This window comes from Psittacula echo (assembly GCF_963264785.1).
Source record: "Psittacula echo genome assembly, chromosome: 16".
Classification (NCBI taxonomy): Eukaryota; Metazoa; Chordata; class Aves; order Psittaciformes; family Psittacidae; genus Psittacula; species Psittacula echo.
Window position 1 is genome coordinate 5,922,675 of NC_137752.1, and position 25,046 is coordinate 5,947,720.

At 51.2% G+C, this 25,046-nt stretch overlaps 1 protein-coding gene across 3 annotated transcripts; it reads left to right on the forward strand.

Annotated features, from left to right (window-relative positions):
* Positions 1-72: 72 nt before the first annotated feature.
* On the forward strand, positions 73-24,322 carry SH3GLB2 (SH3 domain containing GRB2 like, endophilin B2; the record flags this gene model as incomplete). Of its 3 annotated transcripts, XM_080630730.1 has the most annotated exons (12): positions 73-171; positions 8,546-8,687; positions 8,929-9,057; positions 10,248-10,381; positions 10,839-10,931; positions 13,031-13,042; positions 15,017-15,079; positions 19,313-19,336; positions 21,773-21,862; positions 22,361-22,461; positions 23,511-23,775; positions 24,215-24,322. In XM_080630730.1, exons 1-12 carry the CDS (start codon positions 109-111, stop codon positions 24,320-24,322), a joined length of 1,224 nt encoding a protein of 407 aa, XP_080486856.1. In that variant the 5' UTR covers positions 73-108. The 3 variants fall into 3 exon arrangements, with proteins under 3 accessions (XP_080486856.1, XP_080486855.1, XP_080486857.1); XM_080630729.1 differs by lacking the exon at positions 13,031-13,042; XM_080630731.1 differs by lacking the exons at positions 13,031-13,042; positions 15,017-15,079.
* Positions 24,323-25,046: the final 724 nt, after the last annotated feature.

The following is a 25,046-nucleotide window of genomic DNA, read 5'->3' on the forward strand; positions in this document are numbered from 1 at the left end:
GCGGCGCGGATCGAGGAGGGCATCGATCGGGACTATAAAGGGCGGAGGCGCGGCGGTCGCGGTGACAGCGGGGGCGCGGCGAAGGCGGCGGCAGGTCTCGGAGCCGCCATGGACTTCAACGTGAAGAAGCTGGCGTCGGACGCGGGGGTCTTCTTCTCCCGCGCCATGCAGGTGAGCGGGCTGGGCCGCAGCGCGTCGCCGTGGCAACGGCGCCATGGCCCCGGGGCTTCGTGCCTGCCCCAGCCGCACCCGGGAGAGGCTGGGGGATGAGCCTGGCGCTGGGTAGGTCTGAGCCAGAGCAGCAACAACAGCCACCGTGAGCGGTGCCGCGTGATCGTGGGGCTGCTGCTGTGGTACAGGTGGGTGAGAAGAGCCCCAGAGAGGCTTGTAACCTGTGGGGTGTGGAGGGGACGCTGCTTTCTTAATGGTTGTTGTGCCTATGGTAAAGCTTATCTTGTAAAGAGCTGTTGTTAGCTGTGCCCAGGCCCACTGTTCCCTTTCGCTAGGGCGTGTGGCAGAGGTGGCCTTGAGGGGGGTCTGCACCGCAACCCCTCAGGCAGCAGCTCCCAGGCCCTGCCCAAACACAGTGCTGTAAAGTGATAGGAAGGAGCTGCAAGCAGTGTCTCAGTAGGGTAATGTGGCATCAGGCCTGTCCCTCACAAACAAGATCAGGAGCTCCTGGGGGATGCAGAGACCCCCTGGAGCTGTGAAGTGAATAAATTGGGCTCTCCTTGAGAAGCAAAGCAGAAGGTGGTGAGATGTGGTGGCTGAGTCTGCTTCTGGGGCACAACAACTGGAAAACCACTCCTGGCTGGGCAGGAGAGGAGAGAGACCAGATCCTGCCTGCAAAGTGAACTCCTCCGGTGACTCTGGGACTGGGCTGTTCCTGCTTGTTGTAGAAGACACCGCTCTTGTGTGGGGGTTGATAAACAGAGCAGTGTTGTCTTGTTCCAAACCTTCTGCGCAACGGAGTCATTCCGGCTCTTTTAGGAACCGATCTCCTGTAAACAGATATCACCTCCTGCGACCGTGCTGATGAGTCATATGTTATGAAAAAGAGAGATATTAACTACAGGTGCAAAACAAGGAGCAGATGGAAAGCTTTAAGATGCTGTTCTCATGCAAATGACCCTGGTTGCAGGAGAAAGAAAGAAAGAAATGCTGGAAAGAAATCTTATGTTGAGCCTTATTGTAAATCTCTGATAAGTGGTTTTTAGCTTCAAGGCGTAGGAAGGAGACAGGCATGAGAACAGTGTCTGCACGCAGTGATTCCAGAGAAAGGAGGCGTTTATAAATAGTGGCTTCTGCCTGCGACACCTACTCCACATACACTCGTATATGAATATTCGTATGTCTCATTACAGTAGTAATTTCTTGGAACAAAATGGGCACTGGGACTTGTGGACAGCATTCAGGTGTTTGTGTGAGGAGAGGAGGCTGCAAGGAAATGGTTACTGAGGCTGAAAAACACCTTCTGAAACGTAATTACTGGGGGGATTTGGCCTGCTTGGGCTGTCACCATGGAGTCCTGGTGTGAGTGAGCACTGCCCTGTCTCCACCAAGAGCCACAACTGACAGTTGGGGTCTGTGGTTGGCAGTAAGGATTGGGTTTGTAGCACTCTTCAGCGCAGCAGATCCTCCAGGAGGGGAATAAGTCCTGTCTAGAATAAGCTGACTTTTCTGTAGCATTGGAGATGCTTTCTTCAGCTCCAGGCATTTAACAAAGTGATGTTTTACTGGAACCGCAGCGACTGGGAGATAAATGGACTGGCCATTATGTGCTGTGCTGCTCAGACAGCATTAGCTCCTGCTGTCTGGCTGAGATGTCTGACCAACACACAAGAGCTGAACTTTAACTGAAGAAGGGCTTTAGCTTTGCTCAGCGAGGGGGAAGGGATGGTCAGCACACCACTTCTGGGGTGGCTTCCCAAAGGCTGAGGGCAGGAGCAGTCCTGGTTTGAAACCTATCAAATACAACCTAATGTAGGTTCCAGATGAAGTATTTTGGGCTAGGCTTGACCTCTCTCATGCCACAACAATAACTCAGAAACCCACTGCTGCCTTTACATGGCTCTTCCTAGCTCAGGCACCAGTTAGCAGGACACCTACCTGAGGAGAAGCTGGGCAGCTTCCTGGGTGGGCAAGCCTGTCCTCATCTCCAGCAGGAGCATGACAGAGGTGGCTGTGGCAAAAGCTGTGTGGTATCTCCCCAAAGCTGTGTAAGCACTATCTTAGCAGGACTCTGTATACAGCTCCCTGACCAGACAGTGTCCTGTGGGTATCATGGCATCTCTTATAATCTCCTTCAGAAAAGCAAAGCAGGGAGTAGAAGCTGGGGTAGGAAGGTGGTGGTCAGCTTTGCTACCCTGGGAGTAAGGAACAAACTTGACAAGCTTCTAGGCTTGGGCAGCTGCAAGGAGATAGAGCTTTTGTAGGGTTCAGCATCTCCCTTGAGGTTGTAACTGTAGTGACACACCACCAGTCACAGCCATCAAGTTGCATCCTCAGATGGGATGCAGCACCTGCAGACAGACTTCAAACAGGTCATTCTTTTCATCTTCACTGAAGAGGAATAAGGCCTTTCTCTCTGACCAGATGCACCTTCCAGGTATCAGTAAGTGATATGATCCCAAACCTCTGTAGGGGAAGCTGTGCCAACAGCTCCAGCTTCCCTACAGAACTGGCATCCCTCCTTCCAAAGGTAACACACTGGATGTCTCTGTTCTAGACAGGCTCCAAGCCAGGCTCTCTCCGGGATGTCTGGAAATAATTGTAGGTGTCTGTCTTTTGTCATTTCTGATATAAAGTGGCTCTGGGTGAAATTGCCCAAGCGTGAGTACATCTTTTGGGTGCTTATCCCACTGCTAATGTAATTACTACCAGCAGCTAGAGGTTGACTTATTCTATCTTGAAGCCTCTGCAGACAGACTCCCACATCTCCCTGAACTCTGGTGATAAAACAGACTTTAATATCTATAATAGATAAAATAGACTCTGTTTGCTGACCTTACTGGGGTTGATACCTTGGTTTCTGGACACATTAAGATAACAACAGGTGACTTAAGTAGAGGGGTTTTAAGGCAAGAGGTACAAGACAGAGCATGTTTCCACTTGAAACACACCTATGAATCTGTGAGGGTAGTTGTAATGGGTCTGGCTGAGATGGAGTTAACTTCCCCATAGCAGCCCTCATAGTACTGTGTGTTGGTAGCTAAAAGGGTGTTGATAACAGCAGTGTTTTGGCTACAGCTGAGGAGTGCTAGCACAGCACCAAGGCAGCCTCTCCAACATTCCCCCTCACCAATAGCCTGGGGGTAGATAAGATCCTGGGGAAGGGCATAGCCAGGACAGCAGACCCCAGCTAACCAAAGGGATATTCCATACCATATGATATCTGATCAGCAATCAAAGCTAAAAGAAAGGAGGGGCATTGGTTATTTATGATGTTTGTCTTCTGGAGCAACTACCCTGTGTCCCAGGAAGTGGCCAGATATGGCCTGTTGGTGGGAAGTAGATGATCAAATCTCTTGTTTTCCTTTGCTTCTGCACATGACATTTGCTTTTGCTTTATCAAATTCCCTTTTATCTTGATATACGAGGGGTTCTCCCATCTTCTTTCCTTCCCCCCTGCCCTGCTGAAGAGGTGAGTGGCAGAGCAGCTTGGTGGGCACCGGGAATCCAGAGACAGTAAACCCACCACAGCAGTATCTTTTTCCTCTCCTAAATGCCTTGCTCATGAGTTAAGCAAGCTGGCCTGTTTACAGCTTCCTTCTGTCCTCTAGCACAGTTTCACTTGGCTCACAGCCTAGTTCTCCTGCCTCCTGGTGACCAAAGACTTGAAGCATGCCCTGTATCCTGTCCACAGCTGCTGAAATTCAGGTAGTTTTTAGATGCTGACTGAGTGGCTGTGGCTTCTGTACAAGGTGGGAGGTGGATTTGCCTCAACTAATTCTGTCATGCCTCTGATCACGCAAAGAACAAATGTTACCATAGCCTGGGCGTTTTGAACTGTTTGGGGGCTTCAGAAAATCCAACAGCCCAAATCTACTGGCAGATGCAGGAAACTCATCGTGGTTTAAGACTCCTGGTCCTGGTTTGATCTTTGTGATTTAAGGTGCAAAGTCATAAGTAATATCCACCTGGAACATTACTAAGGACCCTACATTACAAGGGCCTGAACTCCGCCACCACATCCGCTGCAAGGGGGCTGCAGCTACCCTGGCAGAGGTCGCATACAGCCTAGGCCAGCTGGAGGGGACAGGGATGATAAAAAAATCACACAAGCCTGAAAGAGACACGAGTCGATTTGTGCTGCATTGTGCAAAGCAGCTGTGGTGTTGGCATAGCTCAGTGGGAGCACTGGGGTTTTATTGCACTCGCTTTTATGGGGGATTTAGCAAAGAAAACAATTCATGTGCTGTTCTACAGCCAAACCTTGATGGCTTTAAGTCACTAGGGCTATAGGCAGAGCCTTTTTGATGCTGTAGCTGTAGCTACAGAGGGACCCATCCTGCTCAGCTCTACTTGCTGACCCTCCTGATGTACCACTAGTGTCTCTACCAGCTCTCCTAGGGAAAGGGGAGTTGTGAATGTAGGCAGCTGCCCTGACTGCAGCCAGCACAGTCTTATTTCTCTTGGGGCTGTCACCCAAGTGCTGCTTGCCCTCATGGGCCTTGATAATGCGTCCAGCATTCCTGCTGGCCAGCCAAGCCTCCCAGAGGAAACCCAACCTTTGGCTGAATTATTGATGCCCTGGAATGCAGCACTTCTCTTCCTGGAGAGCCAGAGTGGCACTTGACAAAAGGCTGCTCTGCATTATTAATCATGTCACCAGCTTCCCTGCAGAGCCGCGGGATGGGTGCTCAGCTGGGTCAGCTGCAGGGACGCTTCCTGCAGGGCAGGAGCACTGGAGCCTCTCGGCACTGGCATGTGATCCCAGGATGCAGATCCTGGAACTGGTTCAGGGCAGGGCTGGTGATCTATCAGGTTGTGGAAAACAAATATAGTAGTTCTGCTACAGCAGGATGGAGAAGCTCAGTGTTCTCCCCAGACGTTGCAGTTGGATGTGCTCTGCCTGCCTCTCTCCCAGGTGGATATGCACCAAGTCAACTGGATAAAACCAAATAACACTCCCATTTGTCTGGAGCATTCAGTGCTGCAAAAGCCAGCAATGCCTTTAGGAAAATACTTTTAATCTGTCTTTCTACAGTCAGGAGGCTGAGTGTGTGCGAGATCAGTTCATCTGTGCTCCTGCACCTCTTGGCCTCGCAGTGAAATCTTATGTCTGTTCAATGGGAAGGAAAAACAATGAAGTCTCTGTAAGTGTTATGAAAACAAATTCCTGGGAATAAAAATCCGTCATGGGGGAGTTCTGCTGGAAGTGTTTGAATAGCCAGACTTCATAAACTGCTGTTGTTCTACCCTGCTTTGCACTGAGAACACTGACTTGGGCAGCTGGTTAAGAGGGGATCGGCACCTGAGACCTGTTGCTATCTGAAAGCTCAGATCCCCACTTGCATCAGACAAGAACCAGCTCATACCAAGGTGGTGTGACTTACCTGTCATCTCCTTTGCTGGCTGTGTTTTCATGAGACCTTTCATCTGTTCTCACTGCACACTGCTCCTGCAAAAGGTGGTCCTGCTCTCCCCTGCACCTGATGCCATGTCCCCAGTAGTGCTGTGAAGTTGGCTGAGTTCTCTGATCCGTCTAAAAGCCACGTTTGAGGCCAGGTTGAGCTGGATCGGTGGCTTCCTGTGCACAGACAAGAAGGTAGAAGTGTGCTGCAGGGGAGGAATAGAGCACCCTCTGCAGCAGCCTGCAGTAAGAGGTACCAACTGCCCCAGGCTTTGCAGGACTCTGCAGCACAGCTGATTCCTGGGCAGGGGTCACAGAGAGACACTAAGGGAATTAAGTATAAATGGAGTAACAGCCTCCCATGCCCTTGCACCCACTTCATGACATTCATGCCCTGCTTTCCTCCAGCTGAGAGAAAGTCTGAATAAGAGATTGTTTTCTGGTCTGACCCTTTGGAACCACAGGCTGTGGCTGAGACTCCTGCCCATCCTCCTCTCCTGGCATAGCCCCCAGGCTTGCAGTGATTGGTGCATGTCCTCAGCATTGCAAGACAAACACATTTATTGCCTATCTTGAGATAAGAACTGAGTTTGAGTCCTGGCTGCTCCCTGGCCAAGTGCTGTGCAAGTTGTTCCACTGCCCTGGGTGAAGGGGTAGGTTACACAAAAGAGCTACAAAGGACATTGATGCTTGGAGATGCTGCTTGTGAATAGAGCAAAGGACCCCAGAGTTGGAGTGATTCAAGAGGCTGGCAGTAGCGTTGGGGATGCTGGAGGGCTTCAACAGTGTTCTGACTGCAGCAATGCTGCAAGAAGCTGACTAAATTCATCTGATAAGAAACTAGGTTTAGGCTTGACAGCTCCAGGGCAGATGCTGGTGCAGGACGATGCTGAACTGCAGGAAGCAGAGCTGGACTTGAAAGTGAGACGAGATCTGAAAAAGCTGTCTGGGAAAGGAGGGCAAGAGAGGCTGTTATGCTTGCATCAAAGAGTTATAGCTCTTAAACAGATGACTCAAGAATTGATGCCAAATACCTGGGAAGCCCCAGTTTGCTGCATGGCAGTGACTCAGCCCAGCCTGGCAGAGTCGGAAAACAGCCCTGGGCTTCCAACAGCGACAGAGGAAGAGAGCCCCAGCCACTCACACATGTCTGATAGTCCTCAAAGACAATCGTAGACATTAGGTACAATGCAGCACAAACACCCTCATACCTTGAATCTGCTTTTGGCCATGTCCAGCAATAGCCAGGGGGGCAAGACTGAGCTGAAATTAAGTGCTAGTAACCAGGGACTACTGATGCTGAGGAAGTGAGCAGTAAAGCGGTGCCTGATCATGCATGGCTGCGCCTCCTCCATCCCCACTGGGCTGCAGGAGGGAGTGTGATTGTCCTTGCACTTCAGTATGTGTCACCACAGACATGTGGCAAAGCAGTTCACTGCCTCTAGCTCGAATCTCACCCAAACAGGTCACTGTGTAAACATACCTGCAGGGCTTGTATATCTCTGACATCTAGGAACATTTGCACAGGGCTGGTAACAGGACTCCTAAGGGCTGTTTGCCTGCCTCCCGTGCTGGTTCTGGGCTTGCTCCTTATCTCACTTTGTTCCCAGCATTGTACTGGATGTGAACGGGCTGTTGGGCAGCCAGAGCTTGGCAGAAAGCTGTTCAGGAGAGGTAGCAGACACCAGACTGAAACCCGGTGAAGAGGGCATCTCCTCTGAGCTGTGGGAAAAGGGAGGTGAGAGAAGGTACAAGTGGAAGCTCAGACAGGAGTTGTATTTCATCTGAGTTTCTCTTGGCACCTGAGGTATTTTATAGTACCACATCCTGGTAACTCAACAGTGGTACCAGAAGCCAGCAACAAGGGCTAAAAGGAAAACTGCAACCTCAGCTGACCAAAGGAATCTTTTGGGATGATCCAACAAGATGCTGGTTCTGTCAAAAACAGGAATTATGCTTAAAAACACACTGAAGTTGGCAACTTCACTGAGAGGAGCAAGTGGAAAGTGGGGCTGGGATGAGAGGGAACAGGCGCTTCTCTCAGACATCCCCCAAGGAAGCAATGGGGGTGTGTCCAGGCCGTCTGATGCTGCATCTCCAGACTGACCAACCTGCTTGTGTCAGATGTCACTGCCCAGGATGTGAGCACTGAAGCCTTGCGCAGCCTGCTTCTCCCTGCTGTTGAATTTAAACTCAAAAGGAATCACAGAGGGAGGGAGGCAGAATCCATTGCCAGTATGAGTCCAAGTGCTGAGAGAAGCCAGACACTATTATATTCCTTTTGGTACCCTGCTTCAGAGCATGTCCTAGAGGAAGAGTCACTTGCTAGAAGTATTATCTAAATCCTGAGTTTGAGCCTCTTTAAAGGTCAGATGCTGAGGTGGCAGCTCACTGCCAGCAAGGCAGGAGGAGAGCTGGGATGTGGTGCTCAGACCCTGGCAGTGGGATGGCTGTCAGAAGGCACTCACAAGCCCTGTGACAAAACCAGGGTGTACATGCTTGTCCAATAAGATGAGAAGAAAGCTCGACTCCCAAGGTGGTAGTGGCATCCCCGATCCTGTTGGGTTTGCAGAACATAGAGGTCATTAGGACAAGGTGAACGGAGATGGCACCTTCCCTTACATGAAGGATGTCTGTTGCTCTTCTGCATGCGGTTCTTCACATTTAAATGGATTCCTCACAACTAGAGTATTTTTGTACCAGAGCTTATTAAAAGTTACTGATTCTGGAACACCTCTCAAACCTGCACTCTGTTTTTAGCTCAATCCTTGTTCCACTCTTGGGCAAAATTTGTTCTTTTCCCGTGAAAGAGGCCTGGGAACAAAGAATGACACCTTGAAGGCCTTTTAGCTCTACTCTAAGATAAATGCATGAGACAGAAGAAGCTTCAGTGTCTCTTAATAGTCCTGTAGCACACTGCTATTTTGCTTTAGTAGAACAGACCTTCTAACAACTGCCTCCTCCTTGCAGTTTACTGAAGAAAAGCTGGGTCAGGCTGAGAAGACTGAACTAGATGCCCACTTTGAAAACCTTATGGCCAGGGCAGACTGCACAAAGAACTGGACAGAGAAGATCTTGCGTCAGACTGAAGTTCTGCTACAGCCAAACCTTAGTAAGTTTAGCTTCTTTTAATGCTTGAAGGACAACTACCGCTTGCAGGTGTTAAAGACATGCCCTCTGGCAGAGAGCCCTGTTGCACTGAGTTTGGGCGGGTTGGAAGGGACACCTTCTCCTGGTGCTTGCTATCCAGGGCATTACTGAGGCTTGCATGGGGTGAGCTACCCTGGATGCCAGCTCCAGGGGTCCCTCCTTCATCCTCCGTCCTGTAACCACCAGTGGTATCCTCATTCCAGGTGCCAGAGTAGAGGAATTCCTCTATGAGAAGCTTGACCGGAAGGTGCCTTCCCGGGTCACCAACGGGGAGCTGCTGGCACAGTACATGACAGAAGCAGCTAATGACTTTGGGCCAGGGACACCTTATGGTAAGTCAGCCCTGGGAATCTGTCGCTCCCTGAGGGAGCATCTCCTTGACTGTTTTGGGTTAAAACACCTGCAGCATGCCTCTTGCAGGGGGCACAGTGGCCTGCTCCCTGCTGTGACAACCTGCCTGTTAGTGTCAAAGCTGAAGCCAGAGAAGGGTCGTCTCTAGCACAGAAGCAAACAGCCCATCTGGGGTAGGAAGTCAAGACTTACTCCACAGCAAAGCATGCTTCATGCTGTGTGGGGAAAGGGATTCTCGATACCCAAGTCTGGCAGAGCTAGCAAAGAAATAAAGACACATGGATCCAGGCTAGGTAATGGAACTGCTTACAAAACCAAACTATTCTGTCCTATTTCTGTGGCTTTCTAAACCAGCCTGGACAGAGAATTGCAGTGAATGGCTTTAGCTTTGAGCAGTTTAAGCATATCTTGATCTAAGGTGGTATCCATTTGCAGAGTTTATAGAGGCTCTGAACAGGAGAACCAGCCTTTAACTGTGTCCTGCAAGTGGAGCATGGAGATCTTTCTCCAGCAGAAAGAGAACAGGAAAATAGACTTGGAAAGGTTGGTGCTTGTCTACAAGGCTCAACAAGCTCCTGCCTGACCACACAGAGCATCTTTCTGCTCTTAAATCCTAACAGTTGCCCCTTTCTGGAGGAATTTGATACGTCTTTGAGCAGCAGACATGCACAGAAGGTCTTAACTTCCATCTGTCCTTGCCTCTGCCATGAGCGTTGTTACTGCTCTCCAAATCGATAGCTGTTCAATTGCCAGTCCTGTTCCAGGCAGACCAGCTGTAACTGCACCTACAGCCAGCACTGCCTCATCAACTCATTCTTTCTGCTCTGGTGCTTTTTAATTTGCTGCTCTGTTCCTGGGCCTCTTTTATGAGGCAAACAGCATTCATTCTGTGCAAGCAGGTGGAGCAGTAAAAGGACATCAGTGGAGTAAATGCTTCAGCAGATAGATAACATCAAAGTTGCCCTGCGAGCAGCTAGGAAGAGGCCTCAAGCTAAAAGCAGCCTGTAGATAGGGCTGAAGCTGGTGTGGTACAGGTATGGTCACCTTGCCCACGCAGGATACACTGCGCCTTTGACCCTCAACACTGGAACCTGGTGGCTTTGGATGAGTTGGCTGAAGCCAACACAATGTTAATGGATTGTCATGGAGTTGAGGTCTCCTGTTATTGCAGGGAAGACCTTGATAAAAGTTGGAGAGACTCAAAGGCGCTTAGGTGCAGCAGAACGGGACTTCATCCAGTCTGCATCCATCAACTTTCTGACCCCGCTGCGCAACTTCCTGGAAGGGGACTGGCGAACCATAACTGTAAGTGTGGCAGCAGGGAAGGCTTCACTTCACTGGACGTGAGAAGGGTGGGGGAAGAGGGAAACAGCGCTGGAAGAATTTTCCTTCCCTATAAAAAAGGACTTTCTATCTCTCCCCTTAAATAATGCAAGGATGGGGGAATACCGGGATCTCCTCACGGTTCCCTCTGTGGCAGGGAAGAATTGCCAGTTGGTGTGCATGAGGAAGGTAATTCCTTTCCTGACTCCTGCACCTTAGTGAGCATCACCCACCCATAGGCTGCCCTATTCCCAGAAGGCAAGCCTGTATCCCTGTCAGCCAGGCACAGAACCCCTGCTGATGAGATGAACGTAGCAGATGCTTCTTTCTCTCTAGCATTTTTTATAAGGAAACAGATCTGATTCCTAGATGTTACCTTGTCCCCTTCCTTCCCCAAAAGCTCCTAAGTCTGCTCTTACCCATTTTCTATCCCTTCCAGAAAGAGAGGAGGACCCTGCAGAACTGCCGCCTGGATCTGGATGCCTGCAAGGCCAGGTTGAAGAAAGCCAAAGCTGCCGAGGCCAAAGCAGCGGTAACTGTCTCCCTCCTTCCCCTCTCTGTCCTTCTGGCCCAGGGCTTGGCTCACATGGACAAAATTAGGCTGCTCCATCATGTCCTGGCTCTGCAGGCATGCGGGGGTGAGGAATTCCTTGTCTAGTGCACAAGGGAATTGTGAGCAGGAGCCACGGACCTGTCCATGAGATGTCCTCCCTTGGGGGAGCTGCTGAAACCAATAGTTGTGAGCTTCCAGAGTCTGGAAAGTTCTACAGAACCTGACACAGGTTTCTGCCTCCTGACTGACAGTGGGTGCTGGATGATTTGTGCTAGTAACTAAGGGCTGCATCTTCTGAGGACTAAGTTTCCCTGGGGATCTTAAAGCAAGCCAAGAGAGTGCTGAGCTGGGAAGTGTGCAAGGGAAACACCTGCTGAGGCTCTGCAGCAGCCCCAGCCTTTCACACGATTTAGGATTCTGCCAACTCAGTCTTCCCCAGGCAGGAGTGCTGCAGGAGCCTGTAAGGCATGGCCAGGGGTCACACTGGCCACCAAGAGGTCCTTCCTTCAGCCTCTGCATTCAATTCATTGTGCTGTTGAGTTTCAAGCTAGTCCTGTCCTCTATCTTTGGGGAGACCATGGCAAGTAAACTACCGAAGGTCCCAGGTCAGAGCAGTGCAGAAGGGGCTGGTAAATCAGTCAGTGCCACTGTCCGCAGGCCTGAGCAATGGGGACAAGCACTTCAAAGTGCATGTCTGAGGCTGACACCACCTCAGGGTGTTCTGGGCCTAAAGCGTCTCCTAAGCTTGGCTCTTCCTGGGCAGGGGCGGTGTAGAGGAGGCAGAGAGGATGTAGCTGGATACTGATGGGTTCCCTGGAGAACGCTGTTGAAGCAGATTGCCATCCCGTAGTGCTCTGGCTGTTGGCACAAGAACATGCCAAGTTCTGCTTCTAGCCTGGGGCCAGGAGCTCACCTAGCAAACATGCAATCAGAGTAGGCAGGAATCCTTGTCAGTCAGTCTCTGGGATAGCAGCCTAGGAGCCCTGCCATGAACCTATTTTCTAGCCATCTGCTCAGCTGGGCCTCTGGCCTTGCAGCTCCCTGCATGACCAGTTCCCAGGTGTTTTCCCCTTTCTCCAGCTCTAACTGCATGTTTGCCATATGGGAAAGCTGTGCAAAGCTCAACAGCCTCCATGAGCAGTCTAACAGAGTGCTTAGGTCTGTGTGGGGAAAGCCCCAAACAAAGCTTTGGGTGAATAAAAGTCATAGCTGCCCTTTTAAAAGAAGAAAAGCTTCCTCTCATCAGTCAGGTCACTCAGATACACTGAAGGTAACTTCAGGGATCACAGATTCCCTTCTGAAGTGCCCCCAGTCTCAGTGGGAAGTGGTGGCCATTGCTTTATCTTAAGCTCAAATCAGAGCAGGAATTCAGATACCTCCTGTGCTTCCTCCATTTTCACCCTCTTTGCTTCCTATATGAAGTGATCCCAAGGCCTCTCCCCTGCACCCAGACCCTTAGGTGAAGGACTTCTCTGTCTGGAAAAGAAAACCATGGTTTCCCACTGGACCTGCAGGGCTGGGGTGCCCCAAGCAGGATCAGAGTCACTCCAGGCTTTCCAAGGTGTTTCAGCCACTCTACTTTGAAACAGAGATCACACAACAGAAGGTAACCTCAGCTGCTGCTGTGGGCACCCATCTGCTACCCAGCCTAGCTTAAATGTGGGGTCCCTGGCTGCTTCACTTAACTGCTAGAGGACAAGGCACAGGTAGAAGCTCCCAACACAGCAGGGGACAACTGCTGCCTCTGCTCCAGGCACATTAACTCATCACTAGAGCACAACAGTTCCCTGTGACACACCTGGAATCCTGTGCTCCACCTCTCCATCCAAGCTGACCTCAAGTATGGCACCTCTCCCAGCTCACCACTCTCTTGCTGCTCTTCCCCTCTGTAGTGCAAACTTGTGTTCCACAGCTTCTGTGTCGTGACTGACCCTCCACGTGTGCCGCTGCCCAGGCCTGTGAGCTGCTGTTTGGGTGTCTGGGCTTGTGCATTTCCCTTGGACGTTGTGCTTTGTCCTTCCTGTTGATGCTGTTTTGTTCACTAACCTTTTTGTTTTGTTTCTTTGTGATTTGCTCAGTGTGAGGGAGATGTGAGTATTGACTGTGCTAACAGTGCTGTGATGGGTTGGTTTTCTTTGCCACCTCTCATTGTCTCTTTCCTATTTTAAATGAAAATTCCTATCTCACTTGTCTCATTGGGACTGGCCCTGGAGCATGTACTGAGTGTAGTCAGGGCTGTGGCTGCCTGGGGAGGATGCTCCAGAAAGATGGGAGCATCCATCAGCTGCTTGCAGCCCGTCTGGAGCATGCACTGGTTTCATCACCACTGCTTGCAAGCAGTGCTCAAGAGAGGCAGAGGCTCTCATAAAGACCCACTCAGGCTCCTCTGGCTGCAAGCAGAGGAGGTTGGGTTGCGTGGCAAGTCCCTTTCCTGGAAGGGAGGCAGCCAGAGACAATGACAGGCAGGTTGAACTGGTTGTGGTGCTGTTCTGTCCTCCTGCCTCTAGGGCTCTGCCCGTTTTTCCCATTACAAGAGTGAAAGGGGGAGGGAGGTGGGTCCCTTTTGATCACTGCTTGCAAATACAACTTCTCCATGCACAGGCGTGCAAGAGCAGCTTGCCTCCTTCATCCCATGTGCTGTGACTAGTTGTGGGACTCCCTGGAGACCAGGGAATGGGAGGAGATGGCTCTTAACCTTAAAAGATAAAGCCTAAGAAGCTATTTCTGTGAAAGATCTCTTCTCCCCACAGGGAGGAGTCAAGCCTAGTTGCTGTGCTGCCCTCAAATCTCACTGGTACATTTTTCTCCCTGTGTTCAGGTTTGACTTGTAACAGGAATCCTCCTTATTCCTTCCTCCAGCCATCCCCAAACCTTCTAGATGGTTTACAAAAGCTCTCTTCTTATGGGGACTGCCTGGGTGCTCTGCCACACACTGCTCACTCATCCCAGCAAGCTGCTTGGGGCCCAGCAAACCGGGTCAGCGGGTATAAGTAGATGTGGGTGAGCTGCAAAGAGATTAACCTGGGAGAGGAAACATGGGGCCTGAGAGGATTAAAACACAGCTGAGTTACAGCTGGATTGTGTGCCAGCCTTGCACCCCAGCCACTGCAGGTAAAGGCTGCCCAAGGAGGATACCCTGATCCATAGAACCAATGCAATGGTCCTGACATAAGCTAGCTCGCTGGCTTATCTTTTTGGGTAATGCTACAGCCAAAGGCCACCCTAAGAGAAGGCTTAGCTTTAGCTTAGCTGAATAGAGACCACGTTATGTGCTGGTTAGTGAGCCCACACCTGCGTGCAAGTGGACTGGATCCCTTACATTCCCAATGAGAAAAACTTCCAGAGTGCTTAAGTCCTCTTGCCCCAGGGCAAAGGTTTAGCTATGGGGAAGGTGGCTTGAAGGTTTTCTGACCTCTGAGATGAAAACTCTCACACTACCTTTGGCAACAGGAAGGCTTTGGCCTAGATCGGCTTTGGCTGAGCCATGCCCCTTACTGAAAACAGCAGATCTGTTAGGAGGAAACATGCCCAGAGGCTTGGGGAGAGTAAGAACAAGATGTTTCTTTAACAGGCGCTGTGGAAAGGATGCTCTGGTGCTAGTAAACATGCTCACCTTAAGGATAAGGCCCTGCACAGGGACACTTCTAGGACAGTGGGTGGGAAGCATGGCCAAGGAAGGTCCTGCCCACTGGACTGAGCCAACATGACACGAGCATCCTGCTGGCTGCAAGGGAAGGGGAAATGCGTCCGAGATTGTGCTGTCTCATGTCCACTCCAACTGGCTGCTGTACAAGCAGATAGCTGTAAGGGCAGGCAGAGTTTTAACAGTAGAAATATCTGCTGGTTGAGTGACTGCGTGACCCAGTCCACCTCCTCTTGCACAAGCCTGGCTTCCACACACCACTGCCCAGACTGCTGGGAGACCTCCCTCCTCCATCTGTAAGAATTTGAACTAAGCTCCCAGCACAGACAGGAGAAAGATGCTGGTCTCTTCTTTCATCCGTTGCCCAAGTGACTCCTGTGGCCTCCTGTGACTTGTACATGAAACTCTATTCCCCCACTAGGCTGTGCCTGACTTTCAGGAGACTAGACCTCGTAATTACGTTCTCTCCGCCAGCGCCTCAGCGGTAAGATTGCCTCCCCATAGATGTTGCCTCTCCAACCTCTTCCTGCCCCTCTCTCCACCTGACTTACAAATCAGACCCAGTGCTCTGCTGTTTTCAACATTTTAATGTGACATGGGCTGCCCAGGCTTCCTCTGACTCCACCTGAAGGATGCACATCACCCCCGGAGGGATGCATGGTCAGGGCCTGGCACTTTCTCTCCTCGGTTTGCTTTCCAGTTTCTCTGCCAATCCTTTCCTACGTTTCTAGTGGGGATATTCTGACTTCTTTTTTATTGCTAGTAGAGAAATTGAAAGGAAAAAACTCAAAGGTGAGCCTTTCTGGGTGGCTCCAGCTGTACACAGGCAATGTACATGCTTGACATCTTGATCAGTACTCAGAGGCTTTGTATTTGGTCAAGAGAAGCAAAGGTGGAGGAATCTCTCTGCCACCCCTCGTGTCAGAAACACAGTCTGACAGTTTGGACTTGCCTATTCTGCACAGAGAGGTCATTTTTTTTTCCTTTCATCTTGGGGCCTGTCTGTTGGTGGCTGTTCTGCAGACAGATGCTCTAGGGGTGGGGGAACAGCCCATTGCATCTCTACTGTGTTGCACTGAGTGGTTGTGGTCAAGCAGTTGACTTTCCGTGCTGTGTTCATGGCTCCCCATTGCACAATGTCACATTGCTCCTTAAAATGTTGAAAACTGATCATCTTGCTTCCTAAATAGCATTCACAACAACACTGATGCCTGGTCATAGAGTAATCTGGGAGTGGAAGGGCTGGGAAGTGGGATCTGTGGGGGAAAAAAAAAAAAGGATAGCCCAACCTTCTACAAACAAAACCATCATGGAAACAAGTTGGATTTGGTTAATGGGAAACTCTTCTCATTTGAAGAAAGAGGTAGGTCTGAGCTGGTAGCATCAGTGTTAGTTCCCAGGGGGATCTGACCTGACCTTCTTGGAGAGTGATGCTGGGATCAGAAATAGCTTTGCACTGTAGCTAGAAAACTATTTCCATAGTAACAGACCCGATGATGGGATACGTTAGGAAGAAGCTGATACTGGTGATGCTGTAGTAATTGCTCAGCTTTTATCTACTACAGCAACTAGCAGTGAGCCTGTGGTGCTGGCTTCCCCCTTGGAAAGGCCTGTTCTAAGGACAGCACAATAATGGACTAAAACTGATCTCCAGGAGAACTGGAGGAGAGAAACTGGGCTTTCCTGCCTCTGAATAGCTCTGACTGGACCAGGATATCCTGATCATTCCCAGAGGCTTTCTAAAGCAGACCTGAAGGCTGGCATTTGCATAATACAACTCAGCATCTTGCAGAGCACCCAGATGCTCAGCTGAGCATGTCTAGTCCTCACCACACTGCGAGCTGGTCTGCTTTTGCTGTATTGCAAAGCTGTTCTGGGGAGCAGATGCCAAGTACAGTAACACAACAGTAGAAGTAGATTTCGTGGGGGTTCTTAGCCATTAGGTGTCTACCCTGCCACCTCTGTGCCTAATTCAGTGGTCCCCCTTCAGAGCTCTGCTAGAGAAGCTCTGACAGCAGCAATGATGATACAGGGCAGCTAGAGCAGGGCTCCAGGAGACAGGCTTGCTCTAGGGGAGCAGCCAGCACTCACCTTCATCACGGTTGATGGTTGCAGAGCAAGACTTCATACCAGGAAATCTGCTGTGGTCCCTGTGGCTTCCGTACCATCTGTTTCAGAGGCTGCAGTTGGTGGTTAAGTGCCACCTGAACTCCAGCCTGGAATAACAATTGGCATCTCTAGTTAGCAAACGTGCTGAGCCCAGGCTGCTCCCCAGCTCCGTGCAGGTAGCACCACTGTGCAAGCAGCTCTCTAATCCCAGCACTCGCCTCAAAGGATCAGGTACTGTGAAGGTAGGAGCTCTTCATACTGTTGCTCTGCTTCTCTTCCAGGCCAGAGTCCTTGTGCTGCTTTAGTCTTGGTGTGTACTGGTAGTATAGAGCAGTGGTTGCTGCTCAGCTTGCTGTTGAGCTCTGCTCCTTTCTGGAGGAAGGGATGGCTTCCTATGCCCAGGTAACAACTTTGTCTCAGAGGAGCTCTTTCCTGGACCATATGCCCTATACAGGGCTTTGATTGGGATTCTAAAGTGATGTTGTTGGGTTTTGGAGAGCTGAATAATGGTGCTTTTGCTTCTTCCCCTTCCATAACAGGAGAGATTAGATGGAATCAGATCCACCTGCAGACAAGCACCTCCCTTGTTTGCATGTGTTGGAGGCTGAGGAGCCATTTCTCCTCTCCCACACTGACTTTTTGGTTTTGTGTAAGGTTTACATGGGCAGCATGAGCCTCAATATCCCTTTCTCTCAGACCCTGCCACTTGCCATGTGCTGTGCTCCTAGGAATGATTCCAAGAACAACACATTGAGTACCTTAAAGAGGGTTCCTCTGGCTTGAGCTGGGGTGGAGGAAGAGAGGTGCAGATCATGGCCTTTTCTGCTCCCTGGGCTGCTTGGGCCACGCAGTGCCTTAGTCCAGGGACAGAGACAGGCAAAGCTGCCACAGAGCAGCACAGGGGCAGGGCTGGAGATCACACAGCAAGGCCAATAGAAGAGAAACAAATCTGGCTATGAATTCATTGGCTACTGCAAGTATTAAATGGCCCTAAAATTACCTCAGTACCATCCTTAGCCTCTAAGTAGAAAGACCTGTGGTTGGAGTGAAAGGTTCCCACTGCCCTATAGTAAACCTTGCTCCAAAAACACAAGGATGTGCCTGCAGAGGCCTTGTGCCAGAGCAGCACTTCAAGCTAGGACCTGCCTACAGATATCTCCCCACCATCTGCCATCCAGAGCCCTTAGACTGAGAAGGGGGAGGGATTTGTGTCCCCATGGCTGGGATTGCCCAGGCACTATTTAAACCAGCTCTCAATTTGCAGTAACAAAACATCCTCCTAAAGCTCAGAGCAAACACCCAGCCTCACAGCACCAAGTGCTCCAGAGAGGCACCCTGTGATCACAAGGGGACCAGCCGAAAGAATTCTACTCTAGTAAGAGGAGATGCCACTCAGGGTACATACCATGGAACAGGAACTAACAGCAAGCTGAGGAACCTGATGTAACATCCTCCTCCTTCCCCAGCACAGACAGCCCCTCCTTATCTTGGCTGGTGAAGTCATCTCCTCACCTGGGGCTACCACAGCCCACCTGAGGCAGCTGATGGTGAACAAACCTCTGCAGGGTTCAGCTGGGAGACCTGGGGTTTACACAGATGATGTTCCCCCTCTGACACCACAGCATCCAGTACAAGGCTCCCACATGCCTGCAGTGCATTTCAGCCATGCCGTGGTGAGCATCCCTGATGTGCAAAGGTGACGTTAGAGGGTGAAGCTGAGGTCCTCAGAGGCCATCTCCCCCAGCCCCACTGATGTAGGTGTTCCTGGTGTGCTCCCAGTTGATCCAGGGTGATTCATGTTGCCAGAGCTGAGGGAGTAGTTACCTGCTGAGGAAAGGCCAAGCCGAGAACCTCTGGGAAGGATCAATGTGTTTTTCTGCCTCTTCTCTCCCTTTCTCATTGCTGTGTGTGACTTTTGTTGTCAATTGTTTCATGGTCTGGAGCCAGATCCCAGCAAGCAGCTGGCAGTGTTGTGCTGCCCTAAATGTGCCCCCATGGGTAAGGAGAAGAGGAGGGAGTAGCGTGATGTTGTGCCTGTCTCAAAGGCAGCATCCTGCTGCTTCTTCCTCCTTGCTATACCTAAACACGCCTGTTGGTAGCGCAGACTTGGTTGGATTATGATCCCATTAACCTCAGCTCTCTGGACCAGTGGGTGAGGAACACTGGCCTCTGCCTACCTTGAGCTCATGGCAGCTCCCAGGCCCTGTCTGTGGGCTCAAGCAGCTCACTTGCCTCTCACAGTCTAAAGGAGGGGCTGTCCTTCAACACCAACCCCTGCAGGGTGAAGCAAAATTGCTCTTCAGAGGACTCTGCTGCTTGATCCTCCTGGAGCCCTCTGAGAGCAGTTGCTGTAACAGCCCTGGCAGGGAGCATCATGCACTGGCTCTGGTGGTGTGGACTTGCTCTCCCATCATAAAACTGAGCTCAAGGATGCAGGAGTGAGCGAAAGGGGCATCAATGTGGCAGCTGCTGCTGGGTGAAGGGCGAGCTTGTCCTGGAGTTGGCCTCCTGTGTCCACGGAGCATCCTTCCCCATTGGTGTTAATGCCAAGTGCTTCCTGACGTCTCCAACACTGATCTCCTTTCCTGTTGCTCTGTGGCCCCTACAGCTTTGGAGTGACGAGGTGGAAAAAGTAAGTACCCAGCTGAACTACTTGTGCTCAAAGCTTCTGGGGGTGATGCTGGTGTTCAGGGGTGGGGGTGCTGTGGACTCCTTCCCTGCATGCAGGCAGGGGAGGATCAGTGGGGTGTTCCTGCCATCAGCCCCATCCTGGTCCTGCAGCCATATGGTTCAGTGCAGCAGTGACTTGGGAAGAGCCTGCCCTGTGGGCTGGTGGCTGTACCCAGTGTGAGAAGCAACCTGGGTGTGTGTTTGTGTGTGAGAAAAGGCAGCTCTGAGGACCCTGCACCAGTGCCACAGAGCAGAGGTGATGTGCTGTGCTGTGACTCAGCTCTGCTCTGGTGGCAAAGGCCCTGCCCTCTCCAGTTTTGCATGTGCCATGCATTAGCCTCTAGTAGCCCCTTGCCTGCTTGTTCTGGAGTCTGAGCAGGAGCTCTGAACAGAGCTGAAGCAAGGACAGAGGGTTCCCATGAGCAGCCCCAGCTCCTGTCTGTCAGGAGGGCAGGGGGGCGGTTTGGAGCCTGTCGTGGATTGTTTCTGCCTGGGTGAGCTGTGCTTACCCTTCTGAGCAGATCCATGGGGGCAGAGTCACAGCTCTTGTGTTCTGGGCTCTGCACGGGGAGTGAGACTTGCCCGTGAAGATGGATGGAGGGCTGCTAGTGGACTGGAGACCAGGGTGAGCTCTGTGTGCAGCTCCAGCATGGGATGGAGCTTCCAGAGACACCTTCTGGGATCCCATTGCCTTTCATACCTCAAACACCCCCAGCTGATGTTAGCCTGAAGCGTGAGGTGGTAGATGGCACGTTCCTGCATGCTGTGCATGACAGCAACCCCAGCTCATCTGTACTTTAAATCCTTCAATCCCTCAAACAAACAAGCTAACTGCAGTCAGCTCTAAGCATGAGGGCTCTGTTCCTCTGTCTGTCCTGGTTGGATAGACCAATGTCAGTAAACTTCAATGTTCTCCATGTCTTGGAGAAGCACAAGGCTGTGACCTCCCAGGCCACAGACCGCTGCTGGCTTTATAGGAAACTGCATCCTGCAACTGCTCAGAGCTGGCAGGGAGAGGGTCACATTCAGGCAGTGCCAGGTGGAGCTGGCACAGGTTTCAAATAGCTCTGCTGCCACTGAAGTCAGGAATCTCTTGGTGCTTAGAAAGGCATTGCACTGGTATTGCGCTGACATTCCCCGGTACATTCCCCCTTCTCCTTTAAATAATCCCTTTTATCCAGAGGATGCAAGAAAATAGATCAGTTGTAGCTTAAAATAGACAAATCTGATTAAAAAGCAGTGAAAGCATTTCTTTGTTCTCACTTAGCTGTACACTGGTAGCGCTGCTGACAGATGAGGGATGCAATGGGCAGCAGCAGCTCCTCCAGCTTGCGCTGCTGAGAAGGCTGGGTCCCCTCTGGGGTGCCCAGCGATGGGGCCACTGCTCTGAGAACACCAGCCTGGCTGTATTAGCCCTCTGGGGTCCATTCCAGACTAGCTGCTTCTTCCAGTAAGTGAGTGACCATCACTTCTGTGCTTGGGTCACTGCACAGATTGAGAGGGAACTGACCTTTTCCGCTTGGTGTTAAGGAGCGATGCATGCTAGAGAGAACCCTGCCTGCTTGTCACCCCTTGCTCTCTGGCAGCAGGAGGAGAGAGCAAGCACCAGAGCTCCTGATGGCTCCAGGACTTCTGGAGCTCTTCTCTTTGCAAGGCTTCACCTGGGTGTTCTGGCACTGCAGAACTGCCCGAGGGTAAATATGCTGTTTGGTGATGGGGGACAGAGGTTCTGTCTGGTACAGAGTCTCCAGGATCAATCTGTCTTTGAATTCCCAATGTCTGCTGCATAGCTGCCTTCTGCTAACCATTGTTCAGCTCCTCCTAGCTCAGAATAAGTAACTAGCTTCAAAGGAGGGCCTTGGGTAGCGGTTGGATTGGGATGTTCATTTCCATTGCAGAGAGATCTAGTAACAGCAATTTGGTAAATGCTCCCTGGCCTCAGCCTCTGCTCTGTGGTGATCACGAGGATACCAGCAAAAGCTGCACATTCCTGTGCCCATAGGCTTAGAAAGAAGGGGTTAAAAGCACAGGTGCTGGCATGGAACTGGCTTTCTGCATACCTCAGCATTACAAAGCCCCTCCATCTTCATGTTCTAGTCTTGTGGGAGTAGGAACTTCCTGGAGGCATCAGTCTTGAGCTGCACTGATCCAATGCAGGATCAAGCAGGAATCAAGCCAAAGCACAGCCAGAGGCCTCTGGGATCCTCACCCAGGATCACCATGAGCATCACCATGATGCTCAGTGTCAGAGGTGCAGGTGGGCCCTGCTGAGCCAGCAGCACACTCATCTCAGTGCAAAGGGGGGTTGGAGAAGGAGGAGGTGGCTGTTCCGCTCTGGAAGAGGCAGTAACAGGGTCCTTGCCTTGTGCTGTTTTGAGCACCCTGTCCTGTTTTGCAGGCAGAGCACGAGCTGAGGCTCACACAGACCGAGTTTGATCGTCAGGCAGAGGTGACACGGCTGCTGCTGGAGGGGATCAGCAGCACACATGTGAGTAACTGGGGGGTGATGGGGAATACAGGGACCCTTGGCTCCTTTCTAGAAGGATGCCAAGAGGATCATGGAGCTCTGCACTGGGAGCAGAGGTAGAAGAGGCCCTAAGTTTGGATGCTACCTCCTCATAAGAGCTGGAATGCTCGAACTAGAAACACAATGAAGCAGGCACAGGCAGTGCCTCTGTGGCATCTGCAGTTCTGCGGTCCTCAGAATGCTTCCAAGCCAGAAAAACCTTGTTGTTCTGTCCCTAGAGCTGTGGATTAGCCACAGGGACATGGCTGGAGTGCCAGGAGCAGCCTCCTCTCCGAGATCACACCCGTGCCTATGCAACATTCCCAAACTTAACAGATTAGTGTATTCAAGCAAACCAAGTCACTCTTTTAAATACTGGCCTGCACGACTCTGCTTCCCTTGGGGGTAGGCGGGACCTGCAGGAAGAGAGTTCCTGTGCCTGGCAACCAGACTCACAGCCCAAATTCCTTCTCCCTCCAGGTGAATCATCTTCGCTGTCTCCACGAGTTCGTGGAGTCTCAGACCAACTACTATGCTCAGTGCTACCAGTACATGCTGGACCTGCAGAAGCAACTGGGCAGGTGAGACAAGAAATGGCTTTTGCTTCTCTTAGGGTTACCCCCAGCTCTGGCCTCCTTCCCCATCTCACATCTCAGAAGTTACAAACTCCCTCCAAGCTCTCCCAGAGCTTCTGAGCACACAGACTGGAGGCCAATCCTGGCAGTACCACATCTAGAGCAGACATTGCCATTGGATTCGTCTGGGGGTTGTACATTCATCTCTCATGGTGGCCATGAGAGTCTGAACATCCTTCCTCTAAATTAGTTAAATCACATGGGGGCAGATTCCTGTTGCCAAGCAGCAAGCCTGAGCATGCTCAGCTGCAGCAGGAACCCGGTCTGTGCTGCTGGCGGCACATCCCATGGGCACAGCAGGGATGTTTTGTCTCTTACCTGTCTCAGCCTGACGCAGGAGGGGCTGTTGTTGCCTCTCTGTGATCACTCACTACTCCTGTTCCATTCTTTTCCATGCTGGCAGTTCCAAAGGAGAAATGTAAGTAAGATGTTGCACACAACAACCTCTAAGAGCTCTCCACCTCAGCCTCCACCTCATTGCAAAGACCAGAGCTGCATACCCTTAGAGCAGAGTGGGTAAATGAGATCAGTGACACTGAGCTCCATTGTTGACTCTGTCTAGAGAGCCCAGAAAGCCTGAAGCCTCCAGCTGTGGCATCCAGTTTAACAGCAACAGTGACTGTCCCTTTCCTGAAGGACAAGCAGACTAAACAGATAACACAGAGCATGTGAGAGCAGGGCAAGGACACAGCACCACGGACCTAGGAAAACAGCCACAGAGCCCAGACCCTGCTTTAGTGCCACGCTTCAGTTTCATACTCTCCAAGTTGGGTGCCAGTTCAGTAAGAGGACACTGGAATCAACATAAGAAATACATTGTGTGTTGCATGGCCCCAGCACCTGAGAAGTGCATTTCCGCACCCGAAGGGCAGCACAGATACACTGCAGGCGTTGGGTGGAGCTCTTGAGATCATCTCTGCACTGTAATCACTGAAAGCAGCTCTTTCTGGGCTCCTCATCTTGGAGCCTCACTGAACTCTCTTCTCCTGTGTCAGATTTTCAGGCACATTCGTAGGCAACGCAGAATCCACCTCTCCTCCCGCAGCCGCTGCCTCTCCTCCGGCTGCTGCTGCTGCCACCCTCCCTGCTGTGCCTACCATCCCCGTTGTGCCCACCATTGTCGGGGTGCCCAGTGCCGTGGCAGAGGGGGTGCTGAACCCAAATGAAGTCAAGCCTCCAGCCAGCGGCACACGGAAAGCCAGAGTCCTCTATGACTATGAAGCAGCTGACAGCACTGAGCTGGCGCTCCTTGCAGATGAGGTTGGTAACTTCCCTTTGGGTTCAATGTTGCTGTAGCTGTTTAACAGCCCGTTGTGTGCTCAGCATGGCCTTGGTTACTTCTCCTGCCCCTAAACCCCATTTTATGGAAGTATTAATAGTCTTGATAGTCTTGATCCACTGAGCTGCAGTGAGCTTGTGCTCATGGCTGTCTGCTATTGAAGAACATCACCTCAGTAAGTCCTTTATTCCTATTGGAGTCCAGCTGTAGCCAGCTAACCACATACCCCAGTACTTAGTATCTTCATTGTCACCCTCAAATGCAGCTTCCTTACCTGAGCTGCCAATAGCCCCGGGGAAGGGGCACTGGTGCCTACTGAATGAGCTTCAGGAATTACTGTTCTTTCAGCATCCACCTCACTGAAGTCCTCAGCTCACTCAGCAGGGCCAGGTCCTGTCTAATGCTGTCTTCTCTCCCCAGATGATCACTGTGTACAGCCTGCCAGGCATGGATCCAGACTGGCTCATAGGGGAAAGAGGGAACCAGAAAGGGAAAGTTCCTGTCACTTACTTGGAACTGTTAAGTTAAATGTTTCCAGGAAGAAGAATGTACAAGCAGAATGCACCCCTCATCTCCTGGCACTCCTAATGCGGACTTCTTCATCCGAGACCATTGCTCTCTTCAGGGTCAATGCTCCATTGCTAGTATGGGAATTGTGGGAAAGGAGTGGTAGAACTGTTGCAGTAAGGTTTTGGGAATGGGCTGGTGGCACCCAGGACTGGATTCGTTCACTACCAGTGCAGCTGCTTTGGGGTTAGTCTTGATGGTGCAAGATTCCTTGATCACTTGTTTCTTTTCCTGCCCTACCCCAGTGTCATTTATCATAGTGGCTTTCCCTGGGCGAGCAAGCTGTACCCCTCAGCTCACGGAGTTTAAGTTAACACTTCCCTTGTGCCTGGTGTGGGTTTAGTGCCTGTCTGCCTTTCCTGTCCTCCCTCTTCAGCAGTAGAATTCCCCAAGCCAAACCATCAAGCATTCCAGTGGGAAGTGCCCCACACCAACCCCCCGATGGTCCTAGCTCTTAAGGCAAGGAAGCTGAATTTAAGAGCCCATTAAACCCATCCACCTTGCTCATGAGTGGGAGAACAGGATCATGAGGCTCTGCAAGGGCTGTGCTTACTGTCATGGTGCCTGATGGCTTCCATCTAGAACTGGCCAATGAAGCTGGGAGTTTCTTTGTGAAGACCAACCTAATAACATAGGGCCTGTATGTCAGACACCAAACCTCAGTGCAAGGGACCATGCATCTTGC